Source organism: Symphalangus syndactylus, chromosome 1, assembly GCF_028878055.3.
Source record: "Symphalangus syndactylus isolate Jambi chromosome 1, NHGRI_mSymSyn1-v2.1_pri, whole genome shotgun sequence".
Taxonomy (NCBI): Eukaryota; Metazoa; Chordata; class Mammalia; order Primates; family Hylobatidae; genus Symphalangus; species Symphalangus syndactylus.
In genome coordinates this window covers 78,746,400-78,760,598 of record NC_072423.2, presented here as the reverse complement: position 1 = coordinate 78,760,598, position 14,199 = coordinate 78,746,400, and the positions used below count along the sequence as shown (strand labels likewise).

The 14,199-nt window shown below is 40.5% G+C and overlaps 1 protein-coding gene across 10 annotated transcripts in view; it reads left to right on the top strand.

Annotated features, from left to right (window-relative positions):
- Positions 1–14,199, top strand: part of LOC129460740 (centrosomal protein of 76 kDa) — a 269,467-nt gene that overhangs the window by 205,728 nt on the left and 49,540 nt on the right. For all 10 annotated transcript variants that reach the window (XM_055239053.2, XM_055239056.2, XM_055239047.2 and 7 more), the window contains 2 exons: positions 3,029–3,193; positions 13,367–13,453. In XM_055239053.2, the coding sequence (XP_055095028.1) occupies positions 3,029–3,193; positions 13,367–13,453 (252 nt within the window). The remainder of the gene's footprint in view (positions 1–3,028; positions 3,194–13,366; positions 13,454–14,199) is intronic.

Sequence of the window (14,199 nt, the reverse complement as noted above, 5' to 3'; positions counted from 1 at the left end):
TCTGTTGCTGGTCATTTGGGTTGTTTCTTGTTTGCAATATTCTTAATTTATTGACAGATATCTTCAAGATATTTGGAACATTCAAGACAAAACAAAAATACTTGCCTACATTGTCTTAAAAGCTGGTATTATTTGTCATTTTAGAATAAAATTGATGATTGATTTTCCTTTATGAAGAATACTTGGATAGTGTTGTTCTAGGTGTATATCATCTTGGCCAATAAATTTTAAATTGGTTTTCTCAGCCATTGAAACCAGATAAATAACTTCTAGTGTTCAGAAGTTAGCAAACAGCTAGTATAAACCTAAAGTAAAAATTTAATTTCTTACTGTAAGCCACCTTCATTTGAAAACTAGTGTCATCCCTGATAAGAGAGGCAGTAACTCCAGAGGGAGTTATATCTGCATAGATCACCAGCTTCCTCCTCATAAGACCACCAAGTGAATTACCTAGAAAGATTAGAACGAAAAGAGCAAAGAGTTGAGAGAGAATTAGAATGTCTTTACTAGCAGATTCTAGTTTCAGAATTTCCCTAATGGGATAAGGGATAAATTATAATCTCCAGGAATGCATACAATGACAGTTGTCTGTTATTTTATATAATAACTGTGACTTTAATTTCTGAAAAGTAGTATGTAAGATTTTTTAACCAAACAATCATACACACAAAACCGACTATATAACAAAGTGTGGGTCAGGCACAGGGGCTCACGCCTGTAATCTCAGTGCTTTGGGAGGCCAAGGCGGCTGAATCACTTGAGGTCAGGAGTTCAAGACCAGCCTGACCAACGTGACGAAACCTGTGTCTACTGAAAATACAAAAAATTAGCTTGGCGTAGTGGCAGGCACCTGTAATCCCAGCTACTCAGGAGGCTGGGGCAGGAGAATCGCTTGAACCCGGGAGGCAGAAATTGCAGTGAGCCGAGATCGCACCATTGCACTCCAACATGGGGCGACAAGAGCAAAACTCCATCTGAAAAACAAACAAACAAACAAAAAAACGAAGTGTGTTTGAATCCTTTTATAAATTATAGCAAAAGTTTCTAATGTGGGTAACTGTCCCCTGTCCCCTAATTTGAAGCCCAAAGGGAGACTTTTAAAAGATGAGATGATATTTGAACTGCATCTTAAAGGAATGAATAAGAGAAATGTGGAAGTTGGGACAAAAGCATTCCTGAGAGAAATGCGGATATTTTAGGGATATTATTTTAGAACATCTTTAACGGCAGAATCTAAGAATCTTTTTAAATATGAATATTTTAGGAGGCATCTAATGGTACACCATAAGTACCTCAAATCCTTTTTGGAACAAGAGGATGGGAAATGGTATGGTTTTTATATTTTTTGGTACCTTCTCATTGTCCAAACCCAACATTTTGTTTTAATTATGAATTGTTATTGAGGACGTTTTGAGAAATTTAATCAGTTATTTTACATAGAAGATTCTTATGCAATATATCACTTGATTTTACAGCAAATATATTTAAGCAACTATTGTGTCACTTTATTTATTTATTTTTTTTTTTGAGATGGAATCTCTGTCGTCAGGCTGGAGTGCAGTGGCGCTATCTCGGCTCACTACAACCTCCACCTCCCAGGTTCAAGTGATTCTCCTGCCTCAGCCTCCTGAGTAGCTGGGACTACAGGCACGTGCCACCACACCTGGCTAATTTTTTGTATTTTTAGTAGAGACAGGGTTTCACCATGTTAGCCAGGATGGTCTCGATCTTCTGACTTCGTGATCCGTCCACTTCAGCCTCCCAGAGTGCTGGGATTACAGGCATGAGCCACTGCGCCCAGCCATGTCACTTGTTAATTTTAACAAGTTACAGGTTTTTAGCTAAATATTGTGATGGACTTCACTCAAGTAGAGACTTTGACACATTATAGGCAGGAGAACAAAAGTGTTAAAGTATAATAAGACAAATATAAATAGATTTTGTATTATTTTATGTTTTTTTTTTTTTTGAGACAGAGTCTCACTCTGTTGCCCAAGCTGGAGTGCAGTGGCGCAATCTGGGCTCACTGCAACCTCTACCTCCTGTGTTCAAGCAATCCTCCTACCTCAGCCTCCTGAGTAGCTGCAATTACAGGCGCACACCACCACACCCAGCTAATTTTTGAATTTTTAGTAGAGACAGGGTTTCACCATATTGGTCAGGCCAGTCTCGAACTCCTAACCTTAGGTGATCTACCCTCCTTGGCCTCCGAAAGTGCTGGGATTACAGGTGTGACCCATTGCACCCAGCCTTTTTTAGTATTTTCTATGTATAGAACACCATCTACTGATTCTGATCTTCTCAACAAGTAATAAAGTACCACTTCTTTTATTGATGAGGAAACTACAGCTCAGAAAGGTGCAGCAACTTGCTCTGTGTCAAATAGCTGGCAAGTGGCCGTATCTCAGTCAGCTGTGGTCACAGTAATACTGTGTAACTAACCACTACAAAATCACAGCTGCATAAAGCAGAAGCACTCACTAGCTCATGGGTCTCCAGATCCCCTATGGTAACTCCACTTTACAGGTATCTCATCTTTATCCTGGGACCACAGGCTAACCCACGCTTGACATTCTCATGGCCATAATAGAAACACAAGGGACAAGCCCATTGTACATATGCTTTTGAAGCCCTTGGTCTTATCACACCCACCACTATTCCAGTGGCCAAGCAAATCATATAGCCAAATCCAAAGTCAGCGTGTGGGAAATATAATCCCCTTTAGTGAGCAGAGTCACACATAACGGCATAGACACCGGAAAGCATGAAGAACCTGAGCCCTTAATGCAGCCTACCACAGTGGTGGAGCTCAGGTTTAAACCCATGTGCCTCAGCAGGTAGAGCCTGTGGATTCTCTACTTGCTTTCCACCCATCTTTTAGTACCCAAAATCTAATTTTTAAAATAGTTTTTGGTTGGTTTACTCATTGTTTTGTAATCCAAGCTCTTCATTTATTCTGTATGACTAGCTGTTTAGAAGAAACTAGTACATTTATTCACTGATGTCTCTCTATCCTTGGTTCTTTCAGGCACGATTCTGGGTACAGGTGATGAGGGATTTGAGGAATGGGGTAAAACTTAAGAAGGTCCAAGAGCGGCAGTACAACCCTTTGCCCATTGAATATCAGCTCACCCCTTATGAGATGTTAATGGATGACATTCGCTGCAAAAGATACACCTTGCGAAAAGTGATGGTAAGTAACCAAACTGTCAGGCCGGGTGTGGTGGCTCACTCCTGTAATCCCAGCACTTTGGGAGGTCGAGGCAGGTGGATCACCTGAGGTCAGGAGTTCAAGACCAGCTTGACCAACATGGTGAATCCGTGTCTGTACCAAAAAATACAAAAATTAGTTGGGCGTGGTGGTGCACGCCTGTAGTTCCAGCTACTCAGGAGGCTGAGGCAGAAGAATTGCTTGAACCCAGGAGGTGGAGGTTGCAGTGACCCAAGATTGAGCCACTGCACTCCAGCCTGGGCGACAGAGTGAGACCCTGTCTCAAAAAAGAAAAACAAAAAACTATTAATGGACTCAAATGGTTATTCATCCATAATTGCATTTGTTGAAAATAGTTTTAATATTAAATTTTAAAAATTATTTATTTTTATACAAGTAATACTTGATCATTGTAGAAAATTTGGAAAATACATTAAGCTTAAAGAAGGAAAGTTACAAACATATAATTCCATAACCCAGAGAGAAATTTTATTAACATGTTGATCAATAACCTTTAGCCTTGTTTCTATGCACTTTATTTGGACAAAGTGAGTTAATATAGAATGCTTTGTTTTATTACTGGTTGTTTTGCTTAACATATCGTGATTTTTTTTTCCATGTCATTATATATTCAACATTATCATTTCTAAATAGCTATATCTTTTCTAGCTTATGGCTATTCCGGAGTTTATTAAACAAATCACCTTGTGTCCCTTTATAAGCAACATATTTTGTGTATCCTTGTGTGTAAATCTTTTTAAATGTCCACCATGAAATCCTTAAGTTCCTAGATGTGGAACATCTAGTTCATTAGCAAATTCTGACAGCTCTCCCTTTAAAATATATCCTGATTCTGACCACTTCTCTCCATCTCCACTTGAGAGATTTTCTTTTTTGAGACGGGGTCTCACTCTGTCACCCAGGCTAAAGTGCAGTGGCACGATCACAGTTTCACTGTAGCCTCAACTTCCCAGTTTCCAGTGATCCTCCCACCTCAGCCTCCTGAGTATCTGGGACCACAGATGTGTGCCACCACGCCCAGCTAGTGTTTTTTGTATTTTTGTAGAGATGGAGTTTTGCCATGTTGCCCAGGCTGGTCTCAAATTCCTGACAGAGCTCAAGTGATCCACCTGCCTCCGCCTCCCAAAGTGCTGGGATTATAGGCATGAGCCACGGCACTTGGCCAAAATATCTTCTATTCCAAGCCACCATCATCTCTCATCAGACTATGACAGTAACCTCTAAGTGGCCTTCCTGCTTTCACCCTTGCCCCTTTCAATTTATTTTTCCCAAAAACAACCAAGTAGGCTTCTTAAGTAAAAAATATGATCATGTCATTGCTCTACTCAGAACCTTCCACTGGCTCTTCATCACCCTCAGAAGAAACTCCACGTCCTTACTGTGGCCGGCACAGCCCATACGGCTGGATCCAGGTTACCTCTCAGACCTCATCTTCTGCTACGTTTCCCTGCAGGGTTCTGCTTGTTAGCCACCCTGATCTCTGCCAGTGTCTCAGCAGTGCCTAGTGTGCTCCTGTAACAGAGCCTTTGCCTTGGATATTCCTTCTCTCAGGAACTCTCCTCTCCCACATAGCCACATAATTTGCCTCTTTACTTTTCAGGCCTGTGCTCAAGTTTTCCCTCATTAGAAAAGTCTTCTCCATCTCTTTACTCTTGTGTTTCACTAGCTGACATTGCAGTCTATTTCCAGATTTATTGTCTGTCTCCCTTACAAAGACAAGAACTTAGTTATTTTCACTGTTTATCCCCTTTGACAAGAACATGGGCCTGACATGCAACCAAATACTGAATACTGTGCTCAATAAATAGTTATGGGATGAATTAATAAATTCTATCCACATTTTTGAGGAAATTTAATCAAAGTTATTTTATGTTAGAAGGTTCTTATGAAACATCACTTGGTTTTTTGTTTTTTATTTTTGAGACAGAGTCTCACTCTTTTTGCTGAGGCTGAAGTGCAATGGTGTGATCTTGGCTCACTGCAACCTCCACCTCCCAGGTTCAAGTGATTCTCGTGCCTCAGCCTCCCACGTAGCTGGGATTACAGGCACATGCCACCACGCCTGGCTAATTTTTGTATTTTTAGTAGAGACAGGGCTTCACCATGTTGCCCAGGCTGGTCCTGAACTCCTGACCTTAGGTGATCTGCCCACCTCAGCCTCCCAAAGTGCTAGGATTACAGGCATGAGCCACCATGCCCAGCCACGTCACCTGGTTTTATAGCAAATTGGTTTAAATGGCTATTTGAGCTGCTTGTTAATTTTAATAAGCTAAACATTTCAACTAAATATTATATTTATTTACTTTTCATCAAATCTGATTTACTTTACAGATGAGGAAACTGAAATTTAAAGATGCTCAGTAGTAACTTCCCAAGTTCAGACAGCTGGTTACAAGGCAGAGCTGAGGGTCAGCCTCATTCTCTCTAACCCCAGTGCTCTGTGCTATGTACATATTCCCCAGTTGCCCTCAGAAATACTGTGATGATGACTATTTAAACAGAATAGTTTTGCCCATTGCTTCACATCCTTGCACAAACTGGGTGTCTTTTGGGGCTGACCATTTTAACTGAAAAAATATTCTTTCATTTTTAACATCTACATTTATTTCATGCTTTTAAACATTTAAAAATCTGTGCTAGCTGCTTGTATTTCTTAATTTTATTTTAATTTAACATATATGTGTTAAGGACTTTCTATGTGCTAGACCTTATTCTGACTCTGGAAGGATGTATTACAGTCTGTTCTCTCAAAGCTTCCAGTATTTTGGGAACCACTGATAACCTGTAGGGAAGCAGCTAAGTAGGGGAAAAAAAAAAAAAAAATACCCAAAGATCAAGAAACAATGGGATCTGACACATGAGAACAACAAAAACAACTCACCATCATTAGAGGATAGAACAGAATGCAGGAAACTGGAAAGGTGAGAAGAAAAGACGACTCAGGACCGAACCCATGCAGCTTTGGCGCTGAAGGATGAGTGGAGAAATCTGACAAAATAAAGACGGACAAGGCATAGTCAGAGAGAAGGCTGGAAAGTCAGGGGAAGTGGAGGCACAGCTGTGAAGAGTAGGCAGTGTTTCAGAGAGGTCGCTGTGAAATGGTTAACAGATTTAGCAACATGGAAATTATTTGATCCTTTATTAAAGTAAAAGAGAGAAACCAGATTTTATGGTAGTAGGTGAGGCAACAGTGACAGTGAGCAAACAGTGTGAGCTTAAGAATGTTTAAAAGAAGATAAAAGATAGATAACATCTGGAGGAACACACAGGGTATTTCCTTTTTTTTTTTTGAGACGGAGTCTCGCTCTGTCGCCCAGGCTGGAGTGTAGTGGCGTGATCTCAGCTCACTGCAAGTTCCGCCTCCCGGGTTCATCATGCCATTCTCCTGCCTCGGCCTCCCGAGTAGCTGGGATTACAGGTGCCTGCCACCACGCTCAGCTACTTTTTGTATTTTTAGTAGAGATGCGGTTTCATCAGGTTAGCCACGCTGGTCTCGAACTCCTGACTTCAGGTGATCCACCCACCTCAGCCTCCCAAAGTGCTGGAATTACAGGCATGAGCCACCGCACCCCACCCACGTGGGGTATTTCCTTGTATGTGTGTGCCGTGGCTTGTGTACCCAACCCCCTATTAATAGATATTTGGTGGTTTCCAGTTTTCATTGTTTTAATCCATATTATGATGAACATCCAAATGCAGACATCTACCCAATTATCCCCATGGTTTAAATTTTTATTGGTGAGATGAATAGATCAATATAATGCACATTTTATTGCTTTTTTTATAATGTATATTTTAAATTTTAGTACTTAATATTTTGCAAGATTTCTCTCCAGAAGGGTTGTACCAATTTACATTTTTACCAGTTTTGCAAGACTGTTCCTATTGATAATACTGGGTAATGTTATCTTTCTCAAAAATGTGTACTTATTTGAACTTTGTCCTTTCTGACTGGGGGAGCACTTAATGTTAATCTTAGGTGATTTTCCTTGTTATCCAGAAGGAATTATTCAAAAATTCCTATCAGTGTTAAAATAAGTCCTAGTAGATCATTAACATTTCTATTTGATTTATCATTAATGTATTTTACCTGTCATATTTGATATTGCTAAATCTTTTTTGTTTTTTGTTTTTCTTAGTTTTTAGCAGAGTTTTACACTGCAAGAATCTTTCTCTTTTTATCAGAGAAAATAATTGTGCTAAATAGTAGTCAACCTGTTTGATACTAAGAATTATAGATTCCTTTCGAAGTTGCTGATTTAACAGTTCTCAGCTAGAGTCTAGGAATCTGTATGTTATAAGCACCCTAGATGAAGCTTAGGGAAGTAATGGTGTGTGATAGACAGAATGACAAAGAACTGTGCATCCAAAATGGAAAATGTTTGCTAGCATAAATAATTATGTTTCTCCTGTGGTAAATAAAAGACATTTATTGATTGATTGACACAGGGTCTTGCTCTGTTGCCTAGGCTGGAGTGCAGTGGCATGATCACGGCTCACCACAGCCTTAACCTCCCCAGCTCAAGCAATCCACCCATCTCAGCTTCCTAAGTAGCTGGGACTACAAGTGTGCACCACCACACATGGCAATTCCTTTTAATTTTTTGTAGAGGCAGGTTCTTGCTATGTTGCCCAGGCTGGTCTTGAGCTCCTGGGCTCAAGCAGTCCTCTCGCCTCAGCCTTCCAAAGTGCTAGGATTATAGGCATGAGCCACCACACCTGGGCCAGGCGCCATGGCTCATGCCTGTCATCCCAACACTTTGGGAGGCCGAGGCGGGCGGAACACGAGGTCAAGAGATTGAGACCATCCTGGCCAACATGGTCAAACCCCATCTCTATTAAAAATACAAAAATCAGCTGGGTGTGGTGGCATGTGCCTGTAGTCCCAGCTACTCGGGAGGCTGAGGCAGGAGAATTGCTTGAACCCGGGAGGCAGCAGTTGCAGTTAGCTGATATCGTGCCACTGGTACTCCAGCGTGACAACAGAGCGAGACTCCGTCTCAAAAACAAACAAAAAAAGTCTGACTTTTTTCTTCCAGTTTTCTTTTTTATTATATATACCCATGTACCCATTTATTATATAAACCCTGTACCCATGAAGCATCACTCCCATTCTTCTCTCCCCTTATCCCCTGGTAACCACAAATATGCTTTCTGTCTCCATGAACTTACCTATTCTGGATATTTCATGCATATTGCCTCATCATATATGACCTTTGGTGTCTGGCTTTGACTTAGCATAATGTTTCAAGGTTCATTCATATTGTAGCATGCTGAGGTACTTTGCTCTTTCTTTCTTTTTTTTTTTTTTTTTTGAGACAGAGTTTCACTCTTGTTGCCCCGGCTGGAGTGCAATGGCGCGATCTCAGCTCACTGCAACCTCCACCTCCCGGGTTCAAGCCATTCTCCTGCCTCCACCTCCCAAGTAGCTGGGGTTACAGGCATGCACCACCACACCCAGCTAATGTTGTATTTTTAGTAGAGACGGGGTTTCTCCATGTTAGTCAGGCTGGTCTCGAACTCCCAACCTCAGGTAATCTGCCCTCCTTGGCCTCCCAAAGTGCTGGGATTACAGGCATGAGCCACCGTGCCCAGCGAGCTACTTTACTCGTTCTGTGGCTGTACAGATATATCATATTTTGTTTATTCATGACCCAAATGTACATTTGGGTTCTTTCCAATTGGATTCTTTCATTTTCTAGCATGAGTAGTGCTGCCGTGTATAGTACTGTACACGTTTTTGTTTGAATACCTGTTTTCAGTGATTTGGGGTATATACCTGGGAGTGGAGTGGCTGGATCATATAGTAATTCTATGTTTGGCTTATTGAGAAACTGCCAAACTGTGTTCCACAGCAGTTGCACCAATTAATATTCCCACCAGCAATGTACGAGGGGCCCAGTTTCTCCCATCCTTGCCAACACTTGCTGTTGTTCATTTTGTTTTTAATTGTAACTCCCCTAACTGTGATATGATATCTCATTGTGGTTTTGATTTGCATTTCCCTGATGACTCACAATGTCATAGATATTTTCATGTGCTTGTGGACCATTTGTATATCTTTGGAGAAATGTCTGTTCAGATTTTGTATTCATTTTTTTTACATTTTAATTTAGATTCGGGTGTGCATGTGCCTGTTTGTCACATAGGTATATTGCATGCTGGTGGAGATTGGGTTTCTAGCGTACCCATCACTTAAATAGTGAACATTGTACCTGATAGGTAACTTTTCAACCCTGACCCCCCTCCCAACCTCCCCATTTTTGGAGTTCTCCAGTGTCTACTATTTCCATCTTTGCATCCATGTGTACCCAGTATTAGCTTCCACTTATAAGTGAGAACATGCAGTATTTGGTTTTCTGTTTCTGAGTTAGCTCACTTAGGATAATGGCCTCCAGCTCCATCCATGTTGCTGCAAAGGACATGATTTCATTCTTTTTTTATGGCTGTGTTGTACTCATTTTTTAATTGGATTGTTTGTATTTTTGCTGTTAAGTTGCAAGAGTTCTTTATATATTCTGGATAGTAGACCCCTGACAGATAGGTAATTTGCAAGTACAGAAAAACACCCATTCTGCAGACTGTCTTTTCACTCTCTTGATAGTGTCCTTTGATGCACAAAAGGTTTTAATTTTGCTGAAATACAATTTATCTATTTTTCCTTCTGTTGCTTGTGATTTTGGTGTCATATCTAGGAATTCATTACCAAATCCAGTTCATGAAGATTTTCCCTTATGTTCTCACCTGAGACACTTATAAATAGTTTTAGCTCTTATATTTAAGTCTTTGATCAATTTTTTTTAGTTAATTTATATATACGGTGTGAGGTAAGGGTCAAACATTATTCTCTGTCAGAATTCCAGTGACTTTTTTTTTGGCAGAAGTGGAAAAATCAATTCTGAAATTCTTACGGAATCTTAAGGAATCCCAAATAATCAAAACAATCTTGAAAAAGAAAAAGTTGGTGGACTCACACATCCCCATTTTACAACTTACAACAAAGCTTTAGTAGTCAAAACAGTGTAGGATATAAAAAACAGAATTCAGAGTACAAAAACAAACTCATAAACCTATGTTCAGTCCATTTACGACAAGGGTGCCAAGACCACTAAATAGAGAAAGAATAGGTCTCTTCACCAATTGATATTGGGACAACTAGGTATCAACATGCAAAGAAGGATGTTTGGCCCTAACCTCACACTTCTTGAAATTTCATTAGGGGACCAATATCAATCACTAAACTATAAGTTGGTTTTGTAGATTATTAGCTGTGGTCTTATGTCATCATTAATGGTTCTGTTTTATTTAAGATAAAAATAAAAGGCCAGACACAGTGGCTCATGCCTGCAATCCAACACTTTGTGGGAGGCCAAGGCAGGAAGACTGCTTGAGCCCAGGACTTTGAGAGCAGCCTGGGCAACTTAGTGAGACCCCATCTCCATGAAAATAAATAAATAAATAAATAAATAAATAAATAAATAAATAGGCAGGGTGCAGTTGCTCACACCTGTAATCCCAACACTGGGAGGCCAAGTGCTAGGATCGCTTGAGCCTGAACATTCAGGACCAGCCTAGGCAACATAGACCCCCAATTCTACAAAAAATAAAAAACTAGCTGAGGATGGTGGTTCACACCTGTAGTCCCAGCTACTCAGGAGGCCGAGGTGGAGGGATCTCTTGAGCCTGGGAGGTCAAGATGGCAGTGAGCTGTGATCACGCCACTGCACTCCAACCTGGGTCATAGAACAAGACCGTGTCGCAAAAAAAGAAAATTATTTCAGAAACAAGATTGAGTACAGGGTAGACGTTTTAAATTTTTCAGAGGAGATCATTTTATGTATTAGAAGTTTTTTGTTGGGCTGGGCTTCCAGACTCACACCTGAAATCCCAGCACTTTAGGAGGCCGAGGTGGACGGATCACCTGAGGTCAGGAGTTCAAGACCAGCCTGGCCAACATGGTGAAACCCCGTCTCTACTAAGTAAAATACAAAAAAGAAGTTTTTTGCTTGTTTAAGGCATTGTTGCTCAAAAATAATACCAAGTTTCTATAACTGATCTTATTTACTTAAGCATCTACTATTTGTGTTCATCCAGGAATCATTTCTCGTTTCGCTTCAGAGAGCTTGTTTACTTACAGGAAAATAATTTAACTGACCCAGCAGCAAAATATTTTTCACACAAACTTATCCTTATACAGGTTTAGCGTCACAAACCTGGACATCTGAAGTGCTCCAGCAAACTTTTTGAGGGCCAGTATGATACTCAAAAGACATTCTCATTGGAACATTTCAGATTTTTTGATAAGTATAATGTAAATATTCAAAAATCTGAAACACTCTTGTCCCAAACATTTGGATAAGGGAGCTTCCTCCACCCGTACTGACTTAGGTCCATAATGGCCTGCTGCCTCCCTCAGGAGCATTGTCCCGCATCTGTAATTGGGACCCAGGATACAGCCTCTTGACTACTGAGAAGACTGTTACAGTTAATGTGCTTGTTTTGGGAATGGAACATATAGCCTTGGCCTCAGTTAATCCATTCTCATTTCTGCTCTTAGGATACAAAGAAAGCATGTGAAAATTAGCCAGAAAGATACATGTTATTCAGGAGTAGACTAGTCCTGAATAGAAAAGTCTGATTAAACTGTTTTGTAAAATAAGGTTTTTTTAAATCTACATAATATGAAATCCACAAATAGTGGGTGGTGCCAGGTTAGGCCACTGGTTCTGCTTCTCGATCACCCTCCTTAAACTAGCAGTCATATGCCTGGCTTGGCTCAAACAGCAGCAGTTATTCCTGAAGCTTGCTCTGGGCCGTCCTGCTCTCATTCAGGGCTGGGGGAGAGGGAGGACCAGCATAGGGAGGATATTGAGTAGGCCCCAGCAGGCTTGCCTCACACTCTGAACTCAATATGGTGGTCACATCTGGGGAAGGGACAAGGCATGGGAGTGGCCATTGAGGTTCTATTTTGTCAAACAAGACCAGGAAACAAATAGGACAAACTGGTCATGACTGTGCCTTCTAAGTGGTCAGAATGGGAATTTAAGTTGTTACTTCTTGTGGTTTTCTGGGTTTAAAAAAAAATTTCTAAAAAAAATTGTTTTTAACACATTGCTTTAAAAAGAGAGGACATTAGAGTAGAATCAGAGACAGACTGGTCCTCCACAATAGCTCTTCTACTTAAAAGTTTTGTGGATGGAGGCAGATATCCTCTGCTCTGTGCTTTAGTTTTATTTACAAAATGTGAATCTTTTTCCTGTTTTTTTTCTATTACCTAGGTTTTTGTAGGGTTTTGTTGTTGTTGTTGTTGTTGTTGTTTTGCAATGGAGTCTTGCTCTGTTGCCCAGGCTGGAGTGCAATAGCGTGATCTCGGCTCACTGCAACCTCCTCCTCCTAGGTTCAAGCGATTCTCCTGCCTCAGCTTCCCAAGTAGCTGGAATTACAGGTGCCTGCTACCATGCCTGGCTAATTTTTGTATTTTTATTTTTATTTATTTATTTTTCTTTTTTTTGAGACAGAGTCTCGCTCTGTCACCCAGACTGCAGTGCAGTGGTGTGATCTCGGCTCACTGCAAGCTCCGCCTCGTGGGTTCAGGCCATTCTCCTGCCTCAGCCTCCTGAGTAGCTGGGACTACAGGTGCCTGCCACCACGCCCAACTAATTTTTTGTATTTTTAGTAGAGACGGGGTTTCACTGTTAGCCAAGATGATCTCGATCTCCTGACCTCGTGATCATCCTGTCTCGGCCTCCCAAAGTGCTGGGATTACAGGCATGAGTCACTGCTCCTGGCCTACCTGGGTTTTTTTACAAGGAGGAAAATAAGAGGTAAAAATTTTTTTAATCATAAAATACTTAATAAGTTCAAGTATTATTTATTCCATTTACATTCATAATTTTAGAAACTTTTTGTTGAAATTTCCCAAAGTCGTAGAATTAAAGTAAACTTGGATTTTCTTCAATTTCACAGTCTTTCCTCTGAATCACTCAGCCATTTACTCCCACTTTATTGATTTGAAATGTATCCTTGATAATTACACTTCACTAATTTTGTGGCACATTTGAGATAACAGCTATACCTAGAAATTCATGATAGTCATATAGTCACATGAATCTTCTGCTTTTTGTCTCCTTTTAGGTGAATGGTGATATTCCCCCTCGGTTAAAAAAGAGTGCTCATGAAATCATCCTCGACTTCATCAGATCCAGACCTCCTTTAAATCCAGTATGTAATTCGACATAGTTCTCTAGATTGGAGATATCATAATGAATTATTCTACTCTAGGGTGTCATCTCTAGAACTCAGCTTTCCTAGGTGATTTTTCCTCTGAGCTTTTTACTTTAAAGATGAAGCCCAGCTGTAAATTATATTCTTTTTGTTTTTGAGACAGAGTTTCACTGTGTCACCCAGGCTGGAGTGACCCCTGGGACTCAAGTGATCCTCCTACCTCAGCCTCCCAAGTTGCTGGGACCACAGGTGTGCACCACCATGCCCAGGCTAACTTTTTAAATTTTTTGTGGAGATGGGGTTTTGCCATGTTGCCCACGCTGGTCTCAAACTCCTGGCCTCAAGCAGTCCTCCCACCTCAGCCTCCTGAAGTGTTGAGATTACAGACATGACCCACCACAGCTGGCCTTGTAAATTACATTCTTAAGTCACTGAAAAATCTTAAAATTATTTAATACAAGTCTGTCTTAGGATACTTTTACTCAAAACAACCTGGGTCATGGTGCAAAATCTGGCCATATACCTCCTAGATAACAGCTAAATATATTACTGGATAGTCTCGTTATGGATTGTCCTTCCAGTTTACTATAGGATGCAACTACCCCTCCTTGATTAAATTGTCATATTGACATATTTTATAATAAATCCACCCTGCTGTACATCCATTTCTATGTTAATTATCATGTTCCTCCGTTAGCAGAGTTCTTTCTAGCAACCATAGACTCAGAATATTCTAATCTGTT